The sequence below is a fragment of the Nymphaea colorata genome, chromosome 10, assembly GCF_008831285.2.
Source record: "Nymphaea colorata isolate Beijing-Zhang1983 chromosome 10, ASM883128v2, whole genome shotgun sequence".
Taxonomy (NCBI): domain Eukaryota; kingdom Viridiplantae; phylum Streptophyta; class Magnoliopsida; order Nymphaeales; family Nymphaeaceae; genus Nymphaea; species Nymphaea colorata.
Window position 1 is genome coordinate 5369898 of NC_045147.1, and position 24936 is coordinate 5394833.

General features: G+C 39.1%; 1 protein-coding gene across 2 annotated transcripts in view; it reads right to left on the bottom strand.

Moving 5' to 3' along the window:
• Nucleotides 1-24936, bottom strand: part of LOC116261929 (protein SWEETIE) — a 132427-nt gene that overhangs the window by 86981 nt on the left and 20510 nt on the right. For both annotated transcript variants that reach the window (XM_031640879.2, XM_031640880.2), the window contains exons 12-24: nucleotides 23002-23127; nucleotides 20434-20537; nucleotides 7538-7670; nucleotides 7343-7449; nucleotides 5730-5846; nucleotides 5463-5630; nucleotides 5223-5309; nucleotides 4985-5078; nucleotides 4528-4596; nucleotides 4330-4452; nucleotides 4162-4230; nucleotides 3960-4064; nucleotides 3586-3680 (exon numbers count right to left, since the gene is read on the bottom strand). In XM_031640879.2, coding sequence (XP_031496739.1) covers nucleotides 3586-3680; nucleotides 3960-4064; nucleotides 4162-4230; nucleotides 4330-4452; nucleotides 4528-4596; nucleotides 4985-5078; nucleotides 5223-5309; nucleotides 5463-5630; nucleotides 5730-5846; nucleotides 7343-7449; nucleotides 7538-7670; nucleotides 20434-20537; nucleotides 23002-23127 — 1397 coding nt within the window. The remainder of the gene's footprint in view (nucleotides 1-3585; nucleotides 3681-3959; nucleotides 4065-4161; nucleotides 4231-4329; nucleotides 4453-4527; nucleotides 4597-4984; nucleotides 5079-5222; nucleotides 5310-5462; nucleotides 5631-5729; nucleotides 5847-7342; nucleotides 7450-7537; nucleotides 7671-20433; nucleotides 20538-23001; nucleotides 23128-24936) is intronic.

A 24936-nucleotide genomic window follows, 5' to 3' on the forward strand; every position in this document is an offset into this window, starting at 1 on the left:
AGGTGGCTGCCGAGAGGACTGCAGCAGCTAAGACTCTAAAATTGGGGTGAGCAAGGCCTAATCACGCCTAGATTGTTGAATATTTTCTGTTGGAGCACGTATAATTATTGATGGAGCATGCTATAATTAAGAATTGATGACTTAGGGTATATGTTAGCGACTTTGCTTTTTGGGGAAAATATAGGATTATTTTGGAGAGGCGATGATGCATGTTTATAATGACCAACTTAGCATGATAAGTGATTCTCGAAGCTATTTGAAAACATGATAGAGATTTGATGGGGTTAAGAATATTTAAAACCATTTTAGTGAACACGTGACACATGCAATTGTCGATGGGCATATTGTAGTGTTAGTTGGAGAAGAATATGTAAGTTGGGTGTAACTATTGGGTAGACGCCTCAACTATGGAAGCAAGTGAAAAGTGTATTAGTGATTGGTCAAAAACGCAGAGCTTAAATCATTTGGTGACAGCCTCAAGGAGTTAAGAAGTGGCCTATTGAAGGGCTTTGTGAGTCGACACTACCCGTCGATACCTTCTTGAGGCGATGACATGCCTCAATGATTATATTTTGTCCTTGTATAGATTGTAAAGCAAAACAAGTATAAATCTTATCACTTGCTTATGTTTACAGGTAAACCAGGCACATCTAGTAGACCTTGAGCAACAAGACGTGAAGATCGAGGCGTTTTGAAGTGTTTTGTGGACGCACGACAGGTATGACGGCATTCCAAGAAAATCTCTGCCTGGAGCCAACTTGTGAATGTGTTTTCAGGATCATGGGATCCTACGATTGCGATGTGATTGAACGACTGTGTTGTGAGTGAATGTACGTATGCATGTGAATGATTTGTTATGTGATAAGTTTTGTGTTGGAAAGCTATCAAAAGTTTGTTTTGAAAATTAATACCTCATAACTGTTTAGGACAGATGAGGTGGGGTATCGAGTCGAGTTATCTCCTCGACCCCGATTATGCATTAAAGAGCATCATAGAATGACAACTGTATAGGACAGCTACGAGTCAATCACAGATCGAGACTACTCTCCGGGATTTTGCTAAGTTTTGAAAGATGTGTTGATAAATGTGAATTTTGATAAATGTGAATGTTGTGAATTGTTGCATATGCATTGTCGTGAGCAATAATGCAATTGAATGAGATTGAAGGGTAGTTGTACTCGTATTGTTATGATAGCTAGCTAAGAATGTTAATGATATGTGTAGCCCTCGTGTGGAGCCAATTGGAGGTGTGGGTGCACTCGTGAAGTGAACCAACCTCATGAGCTAGCCAGTCATTTTGTGAGTGTGCAATTATAATGATAAGAAAGAAAGAATAAGAGATGAGAGGCCAGTGGGTTGTGGCAATGTGCTTGGGAGTTGTCCCACCTTCGCCACCGGTCTCGCCTGTTCAGAGCGTAGGCGATGCAAGGCCCCAGAGTATTGTTGTGTGATGTGCTTGGAGTGTTGGGCTCCCGCCTTCTCAAACTGGGTGTCCTAGAGAAGGCTGAGTATCTCTCCTTAGAATTTACACATCTATGGACGAGTGCTCTTCCGCTGCAGCGGGAATGGATCCATATTGTTTCGGGCCACCACGGGGTTGTCTCCCGACTGTAGGCCGCCCATGGTGTGCACGTGTTTGTGTTTACACCCACAGGAATTGTCAATTCACTAAAGTTAATGTGAATGAAATGAATGAGAATGATATGTTTATGCATGAGTTGCATGTGAATTGTGAATGTGTCGTAATTTATGTGAGGGGTCTTCTTGACAAGTCATATGACGGAGTGCCCTACCACGATATGATAGTAATTTGTTTTCATAATCGCTATCTCTCATATTTGAGCCCTACCTAAGAAGGTTAGGGATTTACCTGGCTTGTTGCCATACTGCGAAGGCTAAGCCTTCAACTGTTTCTCTTTTTCAAGTTTTGGCAGACCCAGGGTAGCAGGTTGTTCAGATGGCTCTACTGACATCCTATTGGGGAGGTTTTGGGTCTTTTGTAGTGCCGGTGCATCATGCTTAAGTCTCTTTGATGTCATGTTTTTGTTAGACATCAAAGTTGTGGTTTGGGGCATGTTGTCATATATATTGATGTGATTTTTATATGAACTGAAATTGTTATATTAAATGAAAGTTTGTCCTGTTGTTTTGAATTGCATAGCTCCTTTCTCTCTGAATTGTTGTGTCGTCGCACCTCAACGTTTTATGTTTAAAAAAAAAAAAAAAAAATTATTTGAAGGTCAAAAAGGTTGGGGTGTGACAGAAGATGTAAACAAAAGCAAAGAACTTTCCTCCAACAACAATCTTACTTCAACATCCACGTAAATAAAGATACCAAGACAATAAGAAACTAGCTTTTGGAGTCAGTTAACTGGTCTGTAATATTAAATACATCTAAATACATCAACACTGCCAAAACATGGAATCAAGTGGACATTGACGCAGCAAAAATAAAACATATCTGAGAACAGAACTGCTTATGCACAAGTGGAAGTGAAAAAGGGGGGTCAGAGGAAAGCAAGAAGAACAGTCTCAGCAAATTCACTTTAATGGACACTGATAAAGCATTAAAAAAAGGACATGGATAAAAAATTGCCAGCATACATATACAGAAGTGTAACAGTGCACAAAGAGAGAAAAGGAAAGGATGTATTTAGTGTGTGTTACACACTGATGCAGCAAAATAAACATCTGAAGTGGAAGCCTATAGTGCTGCTAACTATGCTGGCTTAGTCGAAAACAAGAAATCTACCACAAGATTCTGTGTATTTGTGGAAGGCAACCTTATATCTTGGAGAAGCAAAAAGCAAGGTGTAGTATCTAGATCTAGTGCAGAATCTGAGTACAGTGCTATAGCTCGAACTGCTGCTGAAATGACTTGGCTGAAATGACTTGGGCTAACTCCATGGTATCTAGCCTAAGTGTGTCGATTCCACTTCCCATGAAGATGTATTGTGACAATCGAGCAACCACATACATTGCAAATAATTCAGTTTTCCATGAGAGAATCAAACATATTGAAGTGGACTGCTATTACATTCGAGATCTCGTTCAAGGAAGAACCATTGCCACTATTCATGTACCATGTTGCAGATGTCTTCACCAAAGCTCTTTCTATTGGTGATTTCTCTAGATGTTGTGAGAAGCTAAGCATGTTTAATATGTATGCTCTAGCTTGAGGGGGAGTGTTGAATTAGAAGAGTTTATGTTTCTAGGTGGTTCTTTGTAATATTAATAGTTTATGAGGTCTCTTTAAACATTTCCCTATTTTTAGTTGATGTAATTTGTAAATCCCTTTTCTACCCTAATCTCTTTATTATGGAGATTAGGGTTAGTGAATGAATTAACTTTTCCCTCTCTAAGTCTGCCGGCTGCAACAAATATTGCGACCCTTGAACTTCTAAAAAATCAAAGTAACTGGAAAGCTCAATGATAAGTTGGAAAAAAAATTGAATTTCATATGGATGTAAACTGAAATCGCTGTAAGTTGACTGACATATAGTCCGTGTGTGGAGAGCAATATTGCCTTACATAGTTCAATCATACATTCATCAATTGAAACTGAAGACAGCATCAGAATAATACCTGCGATGAATACAACCTAGTGCTAGAGCAAGAGAACCGGCATAGGCATAGCTCAAATCTGATGCCCCAGAAAGGTCATTTAGAAGCGAACGCGTCTGCAAAATGAGAAGGTAATTTTTTCAATGATTAGAACCATCAACTCTGACGTTAATACTGCAATATAGGAAGAAAGTGCATCTGTACTCGAAGCAGGCTTCACATAGGAACAGAGCTTGTAAATTCTTCATCAAAGCTTCAAAAAGTAAAAAAGTTATTGCATCATACTCACATGCCATAGTTTGCTAGAAACTATAAGCTTCAGGCTGTAAAGAAGCAGAAGACAATAACAAGTCTGATACAAACTAGCATAAGCTTCATGTTTATGAGAAGCATACCATTCTCGCAGTAAAAGAATCATTCCCTAGGCGAGATAGCAGCCCAAGACCCTCACACGCAGCTCGTCGCTGTGCAGCACCAACATCTCCATCACTAAGGATGCCCTACAAAATACACACTCAAAGCTCAGCTGTGAGAAAACAACAGGGAATGCAAGATGAGACACCAATCAAAGTTCAAGATAAAGAGGTGCACAGTCACCTGAAATATAGATTGTGCCAAACTTAGTATCTCTGGTTCCAGTGGTTGAGGACGCAATGCAAGTGATGACTACAATGATAACAAACAAGTAGGTAAATAAGTTCTTTGAATATCTAGAGAGGGATGTCCACCTAGCAATATAGCAATCTCATAATAGCAAACTGGGACCTTCAAACTAGTAAGAAGAGCCACACAAGCATTTGTTGTACTATAGGTGTGCCATGACTGCTTCTTTCCAGATTTCAAGGACTGCTGAATCAAGCTAAGAAGCATGAGCTTTCCCTTCGTTCCCTGGAACATATCATGATTAACCACAATTCATTATTGAGGCCATCACACATGGATTAATGAAAAATTACAGGATACCTGTGTTGCAAACATGATTCCCAAGCATGAAAGCATCTGGTTGACTAACATCTTGCTTAATGTTTCCGGCTTCATATTCAAAATGAAAACTAATAGTCAGATACAAGGAAACATGCAGGAATAACAACCTAATACCAACAAGCGAAAATAACCAACAGTCACACAAAAGGCAGACATCATGAGAAAGAATATCACAACTTTGATAGCATTAGCAAAAAAAGCACAAGTCAATGAAACTACACTAGTATGAACAGAACTTTGTATCATGCTTGTAGAAAACGCTGAATTCATGTAAAACAGCAATATCAGGAATGTTGTGGAACCTTCTTTTGTTAATCAGTGATTCCGATAAGCAAGTCTAGGTTTTAGCAACGTAACGGACCATAAACTAGATACAACATATGAAGGCAAGCACATATCTTCACCGGCCAGTGATAATATCCCAGTTAATTGTCACCTGCGGAAAGCTAGGGAGTTCATTATCCCATAAGTAAGGATTTGCACCATCAGTTCCACCTTCAAAGGCACGAAGCTCATCCTCAAACCAATCTCTACACGTAAAGAATGAACAGGGAAAACCTGAATTTAATGATGACAGTGAAATAAAGATTTACAAGCACAAAGATGGATGACATCATTGGAAAAAGCAACATTCTTAAATACTTAAACCAATATAACAGATGAAAAAATACCACCTGCCAAGAACCCATGGACCTAAGCATGAATCTCTTTTGTCTAGCAATAGCCGTAAACTCGAGCTTTCTTCACATCCTGAAGGTTCCCTTTCAAAACAGATGGCATGATGAACATTAAAATTATTAGAAGGCATATTAATTATTAAAATGATTGTAAAATACAGTATAGCAACGCTTTATCAGTATGGACAATATAATAGAGTAGCTTTAATTTGTTTATATAAGCAACACAGTAGTTACCTGAATGGTGTGGTACAGATCTCAATCATCCGCATATGATCATTTTTGTACAGCATTGGATCAGGCAGGGACTGATAAGCAATCAACGTTCTAATAACAAAAAGATCAACAACAGGCTTTATATTCTGAGACTGCCTAGCAGGTATGCATGATATACAGGATAAGGCCCTGCGCACAGCAAAGGATAGTTAACTACTATGAAGAAGCTGGAACAATTATCACAACTTGCAGAATCAAAGGCTAGATTTCATTAGCAAAGCAACTTACGCACTAAGGTATACCAAAACAGGCTGAAGCAATATTCCTTTATTGACTGCTGTCATATTCGAAGAAATAAATTTCTTGGTAAATGCAGTTAGTGCCTCAACTGCAGCGGTCCAAACACTACAAAAAGAAAGGAACCAAATTGAGAAAAGTCAAGGTGAAAATCTTGGGTGCTAAGCTAACCAGAAAGTCAATGACATATGTCCAATTCAGAAGCTGGTTACTATATGGCAACACAAAAGAAGGGATAATTCAGAAGTGAAACATTTTCAAACCAGTCTGGACAACATGATGAAATGAAAGACTCACTCAATACCAGCATTAATTCACAGTTCACACTAAGAGATTAAACAAAAAGTAAAAATAATGTAGTTCTCATCGAGAAAATATTAGATATACGCAGATATTTTACAAGACTAGAAACTACATAAGCAAGTAATGAAGTAACCAGAATGCCTTTGTATAAATGTGGACCTTTTAAGAACAAAATAAGTGCATAATTGGATCAGACCCAAATCCAAATTAACATAAAATCTTCTTTACCCTCCCTTACGTTATGTTAAGATTGTAAGACTTGGATCGGGTCAACCCAGACCCGAACCATCTTCTCCACACGCCCACACATAATGGGCGGTGGCATGCTTGCAAATTATTGTTGTTTTGTGTATTTACTTGTAACACAAATTAGGTTACATTAATGATAAGGGACAGGCACCAAGGCTGCTGCTGCTCTCTCTCTCTCTCTCTCTCTCTCTCTCTCTCTATATATATATATATATATATATATATATATTGCACGAGCAGTCCTCTTCTCTTCTTCTTCTCCTCCTGCATCTACTAAAGACTCCATCCAGTGGTTTGGTATCATACATCAAAATCTTACACATTATTCATGGTCTTACACCATTAATAACTTGCCCTTCAATATCCAAAATCTGTCATTGGTTAAGCCCGTATTAAATAGATGGACAACCTGTCCTTCAGTTCTGACAAAATCACAAACCTTGGTCATCAACCTCAAATGTGTTTGGCATGAATATGGGCAACTAGGTTGAAAAGACATGTTCATATCACTTTGATTGTGTTAGCCTCTCGCTAACACAGCAGGTTACAAGAGTAAGTCGCCCTGCTAAAACCCCTAAACTCATCCACGTAGACCTAATCCCCAATTAGGGCTCTCCCTCACCAGAGGGTCCAACATTCAATCCTTCCGATAATCCTCAAATCAGCCCCTTCGACCAATTTATAAAAATAAAGAAAAGGCATACTTTTTTACAGTTTCCCAAAACTAGATTAGAATGTGAGTTGTAGCTGCACCCATTATAACTGCTCAGAATTTCAGTCGGTTCCTTTTGCAAAATTACTATACATGCTTCAGTACAGCAAAAATGGGATGATGAATGAGGATAATTTACCATTCAATTAATGGTAAAGGAAGAGATGCATGTCATTTTGTTAAGCAAGAAAAGTTAGGATTAGAAACCAGGGTACTTTTAACCATAAGAGAAAATTCACCATGTTTTTGTTATCACCAAAATTATGTAGCTTTTTGGAATCTTAGTGCCTTATCAGTGCAAAATAGAACATCATGCAGTTCGAGCAATAGTTCAGCTTACCAAACTTCAGATTTTAAGTCATCCAGTGGCTTGATTTGAAGATCAGTATTTCCTTGAAATGCCATCGCCCACAAAGCAAGTATATCGAACACCTGGGCATTAAGTACCTACATATACAAAGAAGGTAAACCAGTAAAAATGTTGTGATGGATATGTCACAGAGGTAGGATTCACAAACTTGATAAATCTCACAACCTCCTTCGGCATAGAGGCTATAGATGAGGCAAGAAGTAACCACCCAGCTTCCTTTTCTACAGCTGCAGCAATAGGGTTGCTACTACATTCAGTTATCATGTCTTTAGCAACTTCGAATGCTGCTTTTTGCAATCTGTAGGCAGATAAACAAATTAAGAAAGATAGTCAATGCTAATGAAACCAGCAGAAAAGTAAAGAGAGCATCTCCATAAAGCTAACATGACTTCAAGTTCCTTAAGAGGAAGTTCGGAAAGAAATCACCAAACTGTTTGAGAGAAAGAAAGATGTGAACCGCAGTACACACTTACAGCCTGTTTGAATGGAGGGAGAGGGAGGGAAATGAATGGAAAGAAAGACCTTCCCTGTGTTTGGATGACTTATTAATATGGAGGGATAGGAAGAGAGAACTAATAATTGTGTTTGGATGCAAGGGAAAGGAAAGGAAAGGGAGGGGAAGGAAATGAGTTTTTAATGTAATTCCAATCCCTTCGAAAATGGAGAGATTAGAAGGGAAAGGAATGGATGATCATTTCCTTTCCTTTCTTCTCCTTTCCCTCCCCATTCCCTTCCCTTCCCTTTCCTTTTCTTTCCCTTCCATCCATTCCTTTCCCTCTCTTTCCCTTCATCCAAACATAGCATTAAAGTCTTGCATTTGATTCAGTTTGGGATGCACGCTAGATTGATTGCCAAGGCTAAATTGCCAAGGCTAAAGGCCCAACATTATCAAACTTTTACACCTAAACCAAGCATCATGCAAAAGTCTCCTCATTCATGGCCTCCACCTGATGAAGGTACGACAGCAGCAGAAGTATTTGATGATGACCAGAAGACATTTTCAAACTTCACAGAATCTGCTTTGAAGTCTCCTGCCAACGACAAGGACCAATTACACCAGCATCCATGAATAATTATTTCTTCATCTCAGACATGAGCAGAACATCCTCCAGCATACACGTCAGTCAAAAACTATTTTTGTCTTCCTTATTGTAATATTTTTTTAACTTAGGTTAGTGCTTTAGCTAAGCCTCGGCACCGGGCCCAGGCCGGGCCCGGCCCAATTTGAAAACGGCCTGGATCTGACCGGCCCACTACCCGGACCGTTTATTAACGGGCCAGGTACTGGGCCGGGCTGGGTACTGGTCCTCGTCTTCCCAATCCGAGGCCTGGCCCGTTTTTAAATTGATAGCTGGGTGGATCGGGCTGGGCGGGTCCGGCCGTCTGGTCCGGATCCAACCCGTGGGCCGTGGAGAGCCCGATACTGGAGGGCTCCCTCCCTTCCTCTCAAGTGTTTTGAGTTTGATGAGAGAGAAGAACAAACAGAGAAGGGAGGAGGCGGAAACGAAGAGGAAGAAGAAGTTGAGGAAGAAGAGGAACTGAGGGGAAGGAAGGAGGCGGCGCAGCACTTACAGCTTTCCCTCTTTCTATTTCTCTTTCTCTTTGAGTTTGAAGGAAGAAGGCGGAAACGAAGAGGAAGAAGAGGAACTGAGGGGAAGGAAGGAGGCGGCGAGGCACTTACCTGCTTTCCCTCTCCCTCTCAACGTTCTCTTCTCACCCTCCAAACAAAAATCCTAAGTTGTCGAAATGTAACGGGCGGAACGGGTCCCAACGGGCCGTTTTTTGAACCCGGACCTGGCCTGTTATTATGGCGGGCCGGGCCGGGCACAATGGATTAAAACCCGACACAAAAAATTTAAGGCCCGTAGCCGGTGGCAGCCCGGCCCGGCGCCCAGCCCTAGTTTTAGCCTTTGTAAGTGAAGCCAGTCTTGTACTTTACTGTATTTAGTGGTATCTTAAGTTAGGGCTTTGTCCTTCATTGTAGTTGTTCTTTTCTTTGAGCTGAAGAACATCCGGCTGATGTACTCTTGTGCAGAATGAAATAACATCAAATCTTCTTGTTTTCTGTGGTTGAGTTTGTTGATTTGAACGATGTGTACACATATAATATATATATATATATATATATATATATATATATATATATATATATACAGACACAGCCACTGTCACAAATATCGCGTTTTATTTGAAAAGACAACGATAAATACATTAAATATAACTCAGCCATATAAATCATCAATAAAATGCGTCTTTTGGAAAAAGAAGTCGGAAAATAAAAAAGGCGAAAAAGTCACGTTTTTTTGCGCTTTTCTTTTTTTTTAAGTGTTCAGCCAACCGTGAGTTTCTATCTTGAGAGAGAGGTGATTAACCAGAAGATTAAACATAATAAAGAAGAGAGAGTGCTGAAAGGAGCATATATTAATGAAGATTAATTATGTAATAAAGAGGAGAGAGAGATGGTTTACAGAAAATTAGATGCAATCAAGAAAGAGGGAGAGAGATCCCAGCTGCTCCTACGAAACCCTAACCCACAGCATTAACTCAGCCTTCATATCATGCAGCAGGGTGAATGGGATCTAGCATGGGGACCAACCAAATTTATTATTTCGTAAACCCTACAATCGAGTGCCGGTTTTAGTTCTTGTTTTACAATTATCAATCTCTCATTCTTGCTGCAAGAATTATCTAGCAGCCGTTCTGTCTGCACATGTGGGAAACCAGGTAGATTGGAAAAGGATAAGATGATGCATGGCTGCATTTTGAGTATTTGACATATTTTTATGATTATATTATTCACTAGTTTTATTATACCTATAACTATGTCACCTGAGTGCAGGGTGTGGTTGCAGGTGCGGGTGCGGGATGCAGCAAATCCCAAAAAAAATTCAGTGGCAGGTGCAGATATATATATTATATACATACACTCTATAAATAATACATAAATATAATCATAAAAATAAGTGACAAACTGACAATGTTTTATAAGTTACAACTTATAGGCTTTGTCACACGGGTACTCCTAAGGAGGAGTAGGAGTACCCGCATGGTACCGGTACGACACCGGTACTAGTACGGGTACGCCCCTGGGTGCAGCAAGGGTGCTGCGTTGACATCACCGGGTGCGGTCAATGTACCCAAGGTCATTTTCGACCTTTTTTAGACTCGGTCAAAGTTGACCGAGTCTAAAGTTGTCCGATTTTAATGTTAACATTTTCTACATTTTAACGTTTTAAACCATTTTAATGTTAAATTTTTCGAAACCCTAAAACAGTTTTTCGTTTCATTTGCTTTCGTTTCTTCGTCTTCACTCACCGACGACCACACATGACGAGCGGCGAAGGCAGGGGCGGCGACCGGCGGCGACCGGCGACGAACGGCGACGACAGGCAGCGACGGCAAACGATCTCCAGCAACAGAAGGTGGCGAACGGCAACGGTATTTGCTTTTTTTCCTCATTTTCTCAATTTCTGTCGATGGGTTGAGCCTTCCATCGTCTCCGGTGCCGGCAGACGGTGCTTTTCACCGGCGAGGAACGATGCTCTCTCTTTTTTCCCTTGATACGATACTGATATAGCTTTGCTCACTCTTTTTTGTTTGTCTCTTTTTTCTGTTCCCTCTTTTTTGTTCGCCTTTTTTTTGTTCCCTCTTTTTTCTTCATTCTTGCTTCATAGTGTTGGGGTTCGTTTTTTTGCTTCGCTGGCTCCTTTGTCTTGTTATGTAAAAGTCTATGTTGTTCTTTTGTTTGTGCTTCTGCTTTTGTACACGCATGATTTTCTTTGGCCTCAGTTGAGCAGTAAATTTGCGCTTAGTTTTTGGATACAAATCGTGTCTTGTTGTCAGAAATGTGTTGATTTCAATTTGTTTTTCGAGTGGGTTCTTATTTTGTGTTGGAGGGAAAGGGGATCCTTCTATCATGTCTTGTTTTCAAGTGGGGATCCTTCTATCTCCATATTCAAGATTCTTATATGGCTTTGGTTCTGTGACTTCTGTCTTGCAGCTCTTGCTAAGTGCTTCTCATATAAGTTGTAATGGCTGATAAAGAAAAAGAAACAATGCCTACAAGTGGAAGTGGAAATGTAGCAAGCAGCAGTAGTAGTGTTAATACTGCTGCAGTAGAGAAGGATAATCCATCTCAGCCTCTTTGGCGCTATGTGAAAAAACTAGGAAAAGGACTAGGTGGTGGTGGGAATGTAATTTTTTCTTGCAAACTATGTAATATGACGATCACTGGCTCTTATACACGTTGCAAGGCACATTTCTTGCATATCTCAGGCCATAGAATTAGACCACGCCCAAAAGTTACCAAATAGGAGATTAAGATATTCAAAAAAGAACACGATGCAGCTAAGACGAAGAAATCTTCAGCCAAGTCAAGTGTATTTGTTCCTCTTTATGCTATTGAAGAAGAAAAAGATGGTTCAAAAAAAAGAAAAACATTAGCACAAGCATTCAATAATATGGGAAGGGCACAGATGGATAGAAGGATCGGAAGGTTCTCTTTTGCAAGTTCACTTCCTTTTAATGTAGCCAGAAGTCCTTATTGAAAAGATGTTGTTACAGGTTTTGCTAATTGCAGTTTAAGTGGTTATATACCCTCGAGTTCAGAGAAGTTGAGAACAGTAATTCTTGCAGAAGAGAAGGCAAATATCGAAAAATTATTAGAGAAGAAATTTTCATGGATACGATATGGAGTATCCATTGTTTCTAACGGGTGGACTGATATACAAAGATGGCCACTGATAAATTTTATTGTTTATTCGCTTGATGGACCAATCTTCTTGAAATGCGTTGATGCATCTGGGGAGTATAAAGATGTTGAGTATTTAAAAGGGCTATTTATAAAAGTCATCAAAGAAGTGGGTGAAGATAGTGTTGTGCAAATTATTGCTGATAATGCTCCAGTTTGCCAACAAATAGGAATGAATTTGGCAAGTGATCCCAAGTATAGTCACATATTTTGGACTCCTTGTGTGTGGCACACAATATAAATCTAAGTATTTGCAACTCATCAAAAGATGATCCAAATGCCGGTTTGTTGTGTTCATGGATTGTGGAGCTTGAGCATGATGTCAAAAACATCAGAAATTTTGTTGCAAACCACAACAATGCTCTTGTTATATTTAATAGGCATTCTGATTTGAAAATATTGATGGTAGCAGAGACTCGTTTTGCATCGATTATTGTAATGATAAAAAGAATAAAGCAAGTGAAACATGCATGAACACTTATGGTGACTGACAATGATTGGGAGTTTTATCGGAGTGATGACGTGAAGGCTCAAGAAATTAAAAAATGTATTTTAGATGATGAATGGTGGGATAAAGTTGCATATTTTCTACAGTTTACAAAGCCTATTTGGCAAATGCTGAGACATGTTTCATAGAGTTTATGATATGTGGGATAACATGATTGAAAAAATTCAAAACATCATTTTTAGACATGAGAAGAAAAATGTTGCACTTGATGATTCTGAGTTTTTCGATCATGTGCATAAAATTTTAGTAAGAAGATAGAACAGAAGCAATAACCCTTTGCATTGTATGGCACAATCTTTGTCACACGGAGGAGTACCCGCACGGTACGGGTACGACACGGGTACGGGTACGGCCCTGGGTACGGCAGGGTACTGCGTTGACCGTACCGGGTGCAGTCAACGCACCCAAGGTCATTTTTTACTTTTTCAAACTCGGTCAATGTTGACTAAGTCCAAATTTGTCCAATTTTAATGTTAACGATTTTTACATTTTAACTTTTTAAACCATTTTAACGTTAAAATTTTCGAAACCCTCATTTTAATGTCTCACTTCCCTTTTTTCTTCTATCCCCTCTATTGGAAATGGAATGTCACCAACATTCCATTGCTCTCCAGCCTCTCCTTCAATAATCTCTGCTACTCCTTCAAGGTTCAAAAAATCAAGATCGTCCTCAAGGTCATCAAGTATTACAGATTGTTCTTCTTCAACCCAAGAATCTAATATATCAAAATGGTCAATGTTGATAGGATCATATTGAGTGTGATGCTTCCTTGTAGATGTTGTTTCTAATTGCCTAACAAGAGAAGAAATTAACAAAATGTTAGAAATTAAAATATATATTAGAATTTGCTATTTTGCATAACAAATGTTTACCTTTGTCTCAACTTCATATTATAACGAACGTAAACAAGGTCATTCAACCTTTTATGTTCCAACCTATTCCTCTTCTTACTGTGGATGTGCTGAAATACACTCCAATTTCTTTCACATCCAGTTGCACTACATATTTTGCTGAGGATTCTGATTGCAAGCTTCCTTAATTCTAGGCAATCAGGCCCAAACCTTTCCCACCACAAATCTAATAACAGATGGAAAGTAAAAATGAGATAGAATAAATATATGAGAAGGTAGAAGCTAAACAACAAATAAAATAAACCAAAAAGTATAAAGTCTCTTTTTCTAATACCTGGACGCATAGTTGACCTGCATCGAATTGTTGTGTCTCTCCCCATGCTACCAGAAGCCGTATCATATTTGTTGATCGACATATGGATAGCGTCTTGTTCTTTATAATCATTTACTAATACCTCAACACAATCCAACATGCCATACTCGACCTCTCTGTCCTTCTTAAAAGTGGGAAGATATCTAATAGCAGGATTTAGGTAGTAGGCTGCTGCATGAAGTGGACGATGAAGTTGTCCATACCACCTTTCATCTATAATCTTCCATATAGGCATGTACAACTTCTTTTTTCCCTTCATATTATCTCTAATGGCCTCCTTGGGTCTGTCCATAGACACGTATAAATATCCAATAGATGGTCTATCTTCACTATCAACTAATCTGAGGACTTTCACTAGAGGTACACAAATCTTCAATAAGTGCACACATGATTCCCAAAAGTCAGCATCGAAGATGGTATCCACAACTGTCATAGCCTTTCTTTTATAGGCATGTGGATATGCAACTCAATCATCACTTGAAAACATCTGCCTGAGAGGAGTTCTTCGCTTGACTATACCCTGCACAGTCAAAACATTTGTAGCAAACCGTGTTTGTGCATGTCGAATCAATTCAACCCGATTTGTGAATGTCCTCATCAAATTCAAGACATAAGCATGATTATAAATAAACATTGTGATTTCTTGGCATCTTTGAACTGTCAACTTCATATCATCTCTTTCACCAAGATCCTGAAGCATAAGATTTACACAGTGAGCAGCACATGGACTCCAATAAAATGTCCTATATCGTGCTGCTAACATTTCACCTGCAGCTTTATAATTTGTTGCATTATCAGTGATAAATTGCACGACATTTTGAGGCCCAACTTCTTGTATAACTTTATCAAAAAGCTCAAACAAAACATCAGCAGTCTTAGGAGTATCAGACAAATCAACAGATTTTAAGAACATAGTACCAAGGGGGCAATATACAAGGAAGTTTACCAATGTTCTGTTCTTGATGTCTATCCACCCATCTGCCATTACACTGCATCCTGTAGCTTTCCAGCTCAATTTCAGTTCATCACAATATGCCTTGACATCTCTAACTACATTGTTGAGAATTTTACCTGGCAATTTATGAAAAGAGGGCATTGTATACCCTCGGCCTACAGTAGCAATCGCATCTGCTATAGCCTGAAAATGAAAAGAGTTTGCTGCATTGAAGGAAATGGATGTGTCATAGAACCACCTTCCTATGGTTTCATCTGCTGCTTCAACAATATCTTTTGAACACATGGCTGTAGGAATCTCAGGCTAAGCACCAACAACAGTATAATTGGAAAAAAAATTGTTGATCGAACCAGACATATTACTTGACTTCATAGTAGGTACTCTACCAACACCAGTACGACCCCCACTCCTACCACGTCCTTGTAAACTTGTACTTGCACCTCTTCTTTTTTTTTGTTGTAGTTGAAGAACCACCTGTATGCATAATGTCTTTCCCTTTAGTTGTTCCCAAACTGACACCAACATGTTCTTCTTCAAGCTCAAGCTCAACGTCTTCACCTTCACTTTCTTCCTGTGCATGTGGGTCCCCATATCCTTTCTCTGCATCTTGCATTTCTTTTTCAATCCTATTTGCTTTCACTGCATTAAGAAGCTCCATACACTGGTGCTTTACATACGCTGGCAATGGGTTCTCTTGGGAGTTATTGCAAGCAGCCACATCGTTGTGTGTACCAGCTATATGGTTTTTAAAGCGAGAGATCCCTCCTGATATGATTTGCTTACAATAATTGCACTTAACTCTTAACCTATCTTTAGGACTCACCCTTGTACACCACTGCCATGCAGGATCCGACATTATATCTTCACAAAACATGTAAAAACATACAAATAAATGCAGGAAATAAGAGAAATGAATGATTCAACGACAAAAATGAGTTACTTCTTACCTTCTTGGTGTTAGAAACCAAAAAACCCTCTTTCTCCAAGCTGCCCACCGTCCCGAGACTCCCCACAACAAGAAATAAAACTTCTTCACCGGCAAATCTTGATGCAAATGGAGAAAATCTCTCCCTCCCACGCCTCTTGCAGTGTTTAGAAACAATAGAAGAGAGAGAGAGGAGCATAGGTTTTAAAAAGAAGACGCAAAAAAGGGGTTGTCGTGCCCCTTTATCATTTTAACCCCGTATCGTACGATACGGTGCCCGTATCGCACGATACGGGCGATACGCGTGCGATACGCATGCGTATCGTGCGTATAACTCGTATCGTATCGTTTATGTTGATACGGACAATACGTATCGTACGATACGCGTCCGTATCGTACGATACGGATAACATTGGTATGGCACACTCCTTAAATCCCAAATATTATGGACAAACATGGTTGGCAGGAGGTACTGGTCGTGTTCCTCCTAATCGAGATACAGAAATATCAAAAAATAGGCAGATATGTTTGGAAAGACTATATTCTGACTCTCATCGGTTGAAGATAATAAATAATGAGTTTGCGAGCTTTTCTGGTGGAAGAAATTATTCAATACAAGCTACAATAACAAGACATGAAGAACATCCTGTTAATTGGTGGTTATGTTTTTGAGCATCGACACCAAATCTCCAACAACTTGCATTGAAGTTATTATCTCAACCTGCAACCTCTTCATGTTGTGAAAGAAATTGGAGCACTTATTCTCAAATTCACAACATCAAGAGAAATAAGCTAACTAATAAGCGAGCAGAAGATTTAGTTTATGTCCACTCCAACCTACGCTTACTTTCACGTACTTCTGCTGATTACAGGTATTTCTTTCTTTTTGTATCTTTGATATGTATACATATGTATATTATGTTGGTTGTTTAAAGTTAATACTAACTTAGGTCATATTTTGATTTTGTTGCAAATTGCAGTTCAGGATCATCCAAGTATTGGGATGTTAATCCAAAGGACATTGACGTGGCACTTGAAGGAGAACATGATTTGCAAGCTCTTAATATGGACCTTACAGAACCTATTGTTCCTTCTAATCTTGATGATTCGACTGAGAAGAATCAAGAAAGCTGATATATGTTTTGAATTTTTTCAATCATGTTATCCCACATACTGTGTTTAGTAGTATGATAGTATCTATAAATTTTGGATTATGATTTATGAATATGTTATTCTGTTTGTAATTTTTTGACATATATATGTATATGTGCGCGTGTGTGTGTACGGACGTACCCCCGCACCCAAGTTTTTTAAAAATGGTCTCTACCCCTACCCGTACCTATGTGACATAGGCATTCGGTAAAATTAAAAAATAAAACTATAACACAAAAAAGTTATGTGGAAGTAACTAAAAACTGACATAACAGCATTCTGCAACAGAAAAAGCATGGCTCGAACAGAAGAGAAATACTGAAATGGATTAACAAATAACATTATAACAACTTAACGAAATAAAGAAGCAAACATAGATAAAATAACTTAATGAAAAACAAATAACAAGAAGGAAAAAGTGAAAAACGCAAACCAGAATGCACAAATTGGAGCAAATCAGTAGGAAATAGGCCAACACGTTAAAAACACACACACACACACACACAATATTAAGCATGAAAACATTTGTAAGAAACAAAAAAAAATGAAAGATTTGTAGAACACAAAACCCAGTTACCCAAAGTCGAAATCACTGATCTAGGTTGCTGACACTAATTAATGCTCACCACCACGCAAGCCAGCCTTCGTCAAATGCTTGAGGTCGCATTGAGTGAAGAAGCGCTCACCGCTGGAAAAATCGGCAGATCGCCGGAGGTAGGACACTCGAAAGTCGGAGACAGAGGAGGGATGTGCTCACAGCCGACGCGTGAAATGGTTAAGCCCTAAATGGGTGAGCTTTTAGAAACTTCAAACGTAAGTGAAAAAAAGGACAGGATTGACCTTGACGCATGCTGACCGCATCAACTCGCTGTTGACATGTGTAACGTTTCTTATTTGAGCTGGTCGGGTCGGATCGGGTCCACATCCAGACCCGAGCTCCACTCGTGGAAGGGAGCCCGTCGCGCGAGGGAGCTTTTCTCCCTCGCCTTCTTCAGCGTCTTCTTCTTCTCCTTCTTCGACTTTTCATCTGCTACGACCGCAGCAAGAAGTGGGCGGACGGCGTGGGAGTGGAGGTGGCTGAACCGGCGGCGTCGACTGCGGCAGCTCATTGGTAAGCTCTCTCGCCCTCTCCATCTACCTCTCCCCTCCCTGCCCCTCATGCGCATCCTCCCCTCTCTGCAGCGTTCTCTCTTTCTCCTCGTATTCTCTCCCTCTTCCTCCCATGCATCCTTGCACGCTCTATCTCTGTTGCACTCCCCTCTTCACGTCCTCTTTCTCTGCATTCTCTCCTGCTCTCTTTTCTCTCACTGCACTCCCTCTCCTTACCATCAGCCTCCTCCCACTCACACCTCTCGTGCTCTCTCCCATTTCCAGCTTCCCTCTCCCTCGTTGTTCCCTGCCTCACCCAATCGAACCAATCCCTCTCAGCCGAACCCCTCTCTTGAGGCCCATTTTCGTCGATTTTGACTCTATCGTGGCTTTTTGGTCAATTTGCAGCTTGGGGACGCATCTTTCCCCTCATAGCAGTGAGGTCCCGCTTTCGCCACTGGTCTCGCCTGTTCGAAGCGCAGGCGGTGCAAGGCCCCAGGGTACTGTTGTGTGTTGTGCTTCGAGTGTTGGGCTCCCGCCTTCCCAACCTGAGTGTCCTAGGGAAGGCTGAGTATCTCTCCTTGGAATTCACACATCCATGGATGAGTGCTCTACGGCTGTAGCGGGTGAATGGATTCATACTGTTCTGGGCCACCACGGGGGTTGTCTCTCGGCTGTAGGCCGCCCGCGGTGTGCACGTGCCTGTGTTTGCACCCACAGGAACTATCAATTCACTGAAGTTAATGAAATGAAAAGTATATGAATGAAATGTATATGATTGATGTGCATGTGAATGATATGAATGAAATGACATGTTTACTCGTGTCTTGCATGTGAATTGAAAACATGTTACTATAGTCATTGAGTGGCCTTTACATGTCGTGGTCTATGTTAGGGGTCTTCTTGGCAAATGATGTGGTTATGCCCTGACACGACATAATGATAGATTGTTTTATGATTGTTCTCATATTTGAGCCCTACCTAAGAGGGTTTGGAATTGTTCTGACTTGTTGCCATACTGCGAAGGCTAAGCCTTCTGTTGTTTCATTTTTCAGGTTTTGGTGGACCAGGGACAACAGGTTGAGTAGATGGCTTCACTCACGTCCTATTGGGGAGATTTTAGGTCTTTTGTAGTGTCGACGCATCTTATTTTGATTGTATTTGATGTCTTGTTTTTGTTAGACATCAATTATATGGTTTGAAGCATTTTTGTCATACACATAGATGTAATTTTGTATAAATCAAAATTGTTATATAAATGAAAGTTCGCCCCATTGTTTTGAATGGCATAGCTCCCTCTTTTTGATTTGTTGTGTGGTCACACTTCAATAATTTATGTTAGAAAAAAAATTTGTGGTTGAGGGTCAAAAAGGTTGGGGTGTGACAACATGAGTTGGGTGCATGTCGAAAAAAAGACAAACTTAGACCCACGCGGCTGCACGCACCGATGTTGTAAAAAGTGCACAGTAAGCTGTATCGATCTGGCATTAAGATACACTGTATCATAAAATATAGTAACGTATTGTAACTGTATCATATTAAAAAAAAATAATCAGAAAAAATTCTAAAAAATTAGTAAAAATTAACATATCGTAACTGTATCGTAACGTATCATAACTGTATCGTTACGTATCGTAACGTATCATAACGGTATCATAACTGTATCGTACAATATGGTGCCCGTATTGTAACTGTATGATACAGGTAGTGTATCGTATCACATTTTTGAAACGCGATGATACGTACGTACAACACTAGACTGCACTAGACTCAGCTGGAGCAGTGTCGGAGGCGAATCCGAACCCGCACCCGCACGAGCGTGTCGAAAAATGGACAAACTTAGACTTGTACGTCTAACCGCACTGGACTCAGTTGGAGCTGAGTCGAAGGCGAATCCGAGGCGAATGACTTAGTCCTACATATGGCTATTATTTGCTTTTAATGGACTATTTTTCACCCACATCATATCATGTTTATGGTTTTAGCTAATCATTTTTCAATGTCTTATTATTAATTTTTTTATTTATTTTATTTTTACATAAATTTTTAGGATTTTTAATTTATTAAATAATTTCCCAAGATTTTTTGAGATATATAATTTTGCCGTATTATATACAAGAAATAACTTGCCATATAATACCCGTACACGACACATGTGATGATGCGACACACACACATATACGTATGTATGACCAATTCAATCAAACTATACTTTTGTGAGCCTTCGCCAAGAAAATGTCACATAAATTTGTTTTAGAGTAACGACTAAGCAACTGGCAGATGTGCAAAATTTTGCATGATTTTTGAACAATATACTTTTATTCATAAAAGTGTTAGTGGCTTACTGCAATACAATGCTGAACAGAATAACAAATGTCATAACATGAAAATTGCAAGTATTTTTCCTAGTGATTCATAGTACAAAATGAAAGAACAAATCTGAAGATGTAATCTTGCCTTGCAGGACAACCAAGAAGCAACACAGGGGAGATGGATAGAAGAGCAGCTAGAACTGCTGCTTGTCCATGCAAAGAGTCCAGTTCAACTTTCAGTCGATCCCCCTGCAAACAATTCAATACTAACATTTTTTTAAAATAAGTGCTACCACTATGGGCCAGAGTGCAAAGGGCTGCATTTTCCAATCAAGAGACAAGAATGGCAAGATATGAGGAAATGCCTTGGGACGAGTATACCGGTCACTCAGAGGACACAATAATAGTTTTACAGTTCAGATTTGATATTCATCATTATCAAAAAAGAATTAATCAATAACAGAAGTGAGACAAAAATCAGTCAAAGCAAAACTTTAGGCCTAACGATACATTCTTTTCCAACTTTTTGTAGCAAAACCCATGAAAAGATTGAAAGCAATGGAATGTGCACGACCTGAAAGTTGAAATATTTCAATATATTGGTACCATAAATGAACAAAATTTCTACTTACTGTGGAGATTTGGTTACACAACACTACTGGAAAATGGAAACTTTTCTACATCTAGATAGTTTACATTAATAAAAGTTCTGCTTATTGTGGAGATTGGGTTACAGAACACCACCATGTTCAAGTTGCTAGCACACCTTCGTAATTGGGCTGATAGGAAAGTATCTTAAATTTAGGACTATGAACTAATCTAGCAAAATGCTCACAAAATATGAAGCTCAAGTCATGGTCCAGCAGAACCATCAGTTCCTGCTCATAATCATGGGATTTCATACAACTTGGTAAAAGGCTATGACACACGGACACGGCTAAACCGCCCACGTACCTGTGTTGACACGTGGACACGTGGATCCAGACACGAGACACGGATAGGCCCTTGTTTTACATATAGGAGCATCTTGCTAGGATTTCTCTTCAAGTAGCACAAGATCCTATCAACAGCCTTCAAGTGAGCATCCGTAGGAGCATGACACATTCTAACACTACTATGTTTGTCAAAAATAAAATAAAAAACCCTCTTTTGCATGTTTATCTTACTACTCTATGTTGATGATATGATAATCATTGGCAGCGATGAATTAAAAATTAGAAAAATAAAAGGCTTTCTAAAGAAATAATTTCAATGGACTAACTTAGGCTATGTAACTTACTTTCTTGGCAATCAAGTTTCCTACAAGGAAAGGGAATACTTACTCTGACAAATTAAGTTTGCGAATGACATTATAAGCAAGTCAGCAGGCATCACTACAAGGTAGTTAATACTCTTAAGGCACTAAGAGTAAAGGTTAAGATTGATGATTAAAAAATTTTAGAAAATCCCACACAATATTGTGAACTAATTGAAGTCTTAACATATTTGTCCATCACCAAACCGGACATTTCACATGCAGTCCATGTTGTAAGCTAGTTCCAACAGGGTCCCACCCTTGTGTCCACAGGAGCAATGATGAGGATTACCAAATATGTCAAAAACATGATTAGCAAATGGCTATTTATTATCATCTTCCTACTTAAATATGATTGCTTATACTAATGCAAATTGGGGTCGGATTCTAACAATAGGCACTCCACCACTTCCTTTTGAATTTCCTTAAATGATTCTCTAATATCCTGGACATACATCCTTATCCAAAGTAGAAGCCGAATATTGTGCTATGGTCACTTACATGGACATTATACAGTCGATGAGGCTTCCAGATATGGGATTCTTATCAAGATGTTGCAAAACTCTATATTGCGATAACAAGAGTGCAATCTACATGGCCAGCCAGATTTTTCTTGAAAGAACCAAGCATGTCGAAACGGGCTGCCATTTTGTTCAAAAAGTATCATCCAAAAAAACATTGGGTTGTCCTTCAATCCTTCACAATGTCAACTTCCATGCCTTCTTCACCAACGCTCTTGCATCCGACATATTTTAGTTTCTCATTGGAAAATTCAAAGTGTTGTCACCATAAGTTTTAGAGAAGATCTTAGATTTTAAGCACTTGCGTTTGTGTGTGTGTGTGTGCATGCATGTTTTTTATGCATATATAAAATCCTTGCATATATATATAGTGATTATATTTGATTTGCATATATCTATATATATGCTACTTGCACATATGTTTATTTTTATGTATCATTATTCATCACCAAACCGGACATTTATTATTCATATTTTTGTATTTATTTTTCTGCGCCGTTAAACTGCAGTCAGATGCTGCTGAACTAGCTGTTGGCTAGTTCCAATGGCTAGTCTGATAGCCATCTGAACTGGTCCAAGAGATCCTCCTTCTCTCTTCCTTACGTTCTCTCTGTAAATAAATGATCTGTATCCCATATTCTAGTATGTGAATGCCAGATGTACCCTTCTTTGTATATGAATATCTATTTTTTTTATTCCTTCAAGTTTGAGGGAAGTGCAATTTTTTATTCTGAGGGAACTGTAGTTTTTAATTTAAGACAGCGTACCTATCTTTTTCAATTGTTTATGCTCTGGTTCACAAGATGCATTGTTAGAATTGATTTTCAGTTAAGTCATTAAAAATTACAATTGGAACATTAGAAGATAAAATTATCTATCTACAAAGCAGACAACTAACCTTTTCAAAGGAAGCACTCTCCCTTAAAGCATGTAATGTTGTCACACCACAAGAAATTAAGTTCCCTGCACAAGTAGAATCGATTTCTGCTATGGCACGTAATGCTAAAGCAGCTTCCACACGCACCTTCATAGACAAATGTAAGAAACACCACTCTCAACAAGAAGACAGATTTAGAGTATTTAAGACAAAGAAACTGTCAATTACATCATGACTCTCGGTGAAAAACAACAAGTCTATAAGACCTTAAGTTATATTTGCTACTTCCAAAATCATTGTGATTTGTTTGGATGGACCAGCTATATATATATATATATATACTCTCTCTCACAGACACAAAATATCATATCATGTTGCACGTGTAATCTAAATGGCCAAGAACAGTTAAAGCATTACATGTTCTTCTAGAGTGTAGCTAAAAACATCATATATGTATACATGTGTTCATTAGGTTTTTTCTCGTTTTTTTTTTCTTCTGTGTAATTTCTTTTATTTTTATTTGTAATTTTGTACTTCTATTTTAGCACATAGATGAGTGAGCTATCCAATGGCTGCATCCAACAGCTAGTTTTGTGGCCATTTGAGCTAGCTCCACAGCTAGTTTCCTTTTTTTCTTCCTTACTGTTTACAAATAAGGGAGATAACTTCCATTCTAAATTAGGGTCTTGAGTGCCAGTTTGTATAAGCCTTCTTCTCTTCGAATATATTCTGCTTTTCATCAGCAGTGGGGTTTCTGTTACAGGCTTACAGCTGATTGCCTGAGTACTTGTGCTGCTTTTCTTGAAGACTTCACACCCGTGAAACGTAGGTTTTCTGTGGCCTGGTTGACACACACACAAATACATATATAAACATTTTTGGTCTAAGGATGGTGAAGAAACAATGGAACATGGTTTACATTTTTTGGAATGGTTATGTTCTCTTTACATCAAAATGAAACTTTAGGTTTTAGCCCATCAGTTTTTTGGAATTTAAGGTCTTTTTATAATATAAAGAAAAGTTGTATACCACTAAAAGAAAATTTAAAGGTTTAAAAGGTCCAAATCATTTTGTCCTCTCTCTCGCCTTCAGTGTCGACCAACTATGGTAATAGTAGCAAAAGAGGACTGTAATGCGGGTCGTGCGGCAGCCGATCAGGCAGTGGCTACGTCACACGGATACGGCAGATTGGGTTGAGTACCGGTGTCGACACGCCGACACGGGAATCCCGACACGGCGATACGGCCGGATACGTTTTGGATCGGGTCTGGGTCAGACCCGATCCGAACCACTTTTATAATCCGTTTTAACCTCGATTTTTTTTACGTCTTCTGTTTTATTTTGAAGTGCATTCCATCTCATCCACCGGATTTTGTCTCCCTCCACCAGAACGCTCAACCCACAGCCTAGAGGGAAAACCTAGAGAGTGAGAAAAGAACAAATAAATTAAGAAATAAAGATTCGAAATAAAAAAAAACTCACCATTTCATGGCTCAGCACCCATCCTCCTGCTACCATGGCGGGTCACCAGCCGGTCAGCTGCATCATACTTACCACGTCGCCGGCCTTGGAGCCGCTGGTGGCATGCTGGCCTCCGGAGAAGAAGGATCGTGGAGGTCGTGATTTGGGAGAGAAGGATGAGTGAAGAGAGAAAGAAACGAAGGGTGAAAATGAGGGTTTCGAACGAAAGGGGCCTTTTATAGCTTTCATTTGAACAAATTTCAAAATGGTCCTAAATTTTGTGTTATTTAAACAAAAACGGTTATAATTTTAAATTGTTTGCAAACTCACCGTAACCTCATTTTCTATCAACATTATTTTATATATATATTTAAAAATTAAATTGTTTTAATATTTTAAAATAAAAGTGGGTTTTTCTTTGGCTGTGTCTCTGAGGACAGACAAAGAAAGAGGGACGTTAGTCTTTTTATTATAAATTTCATGTTTTTTTATTTC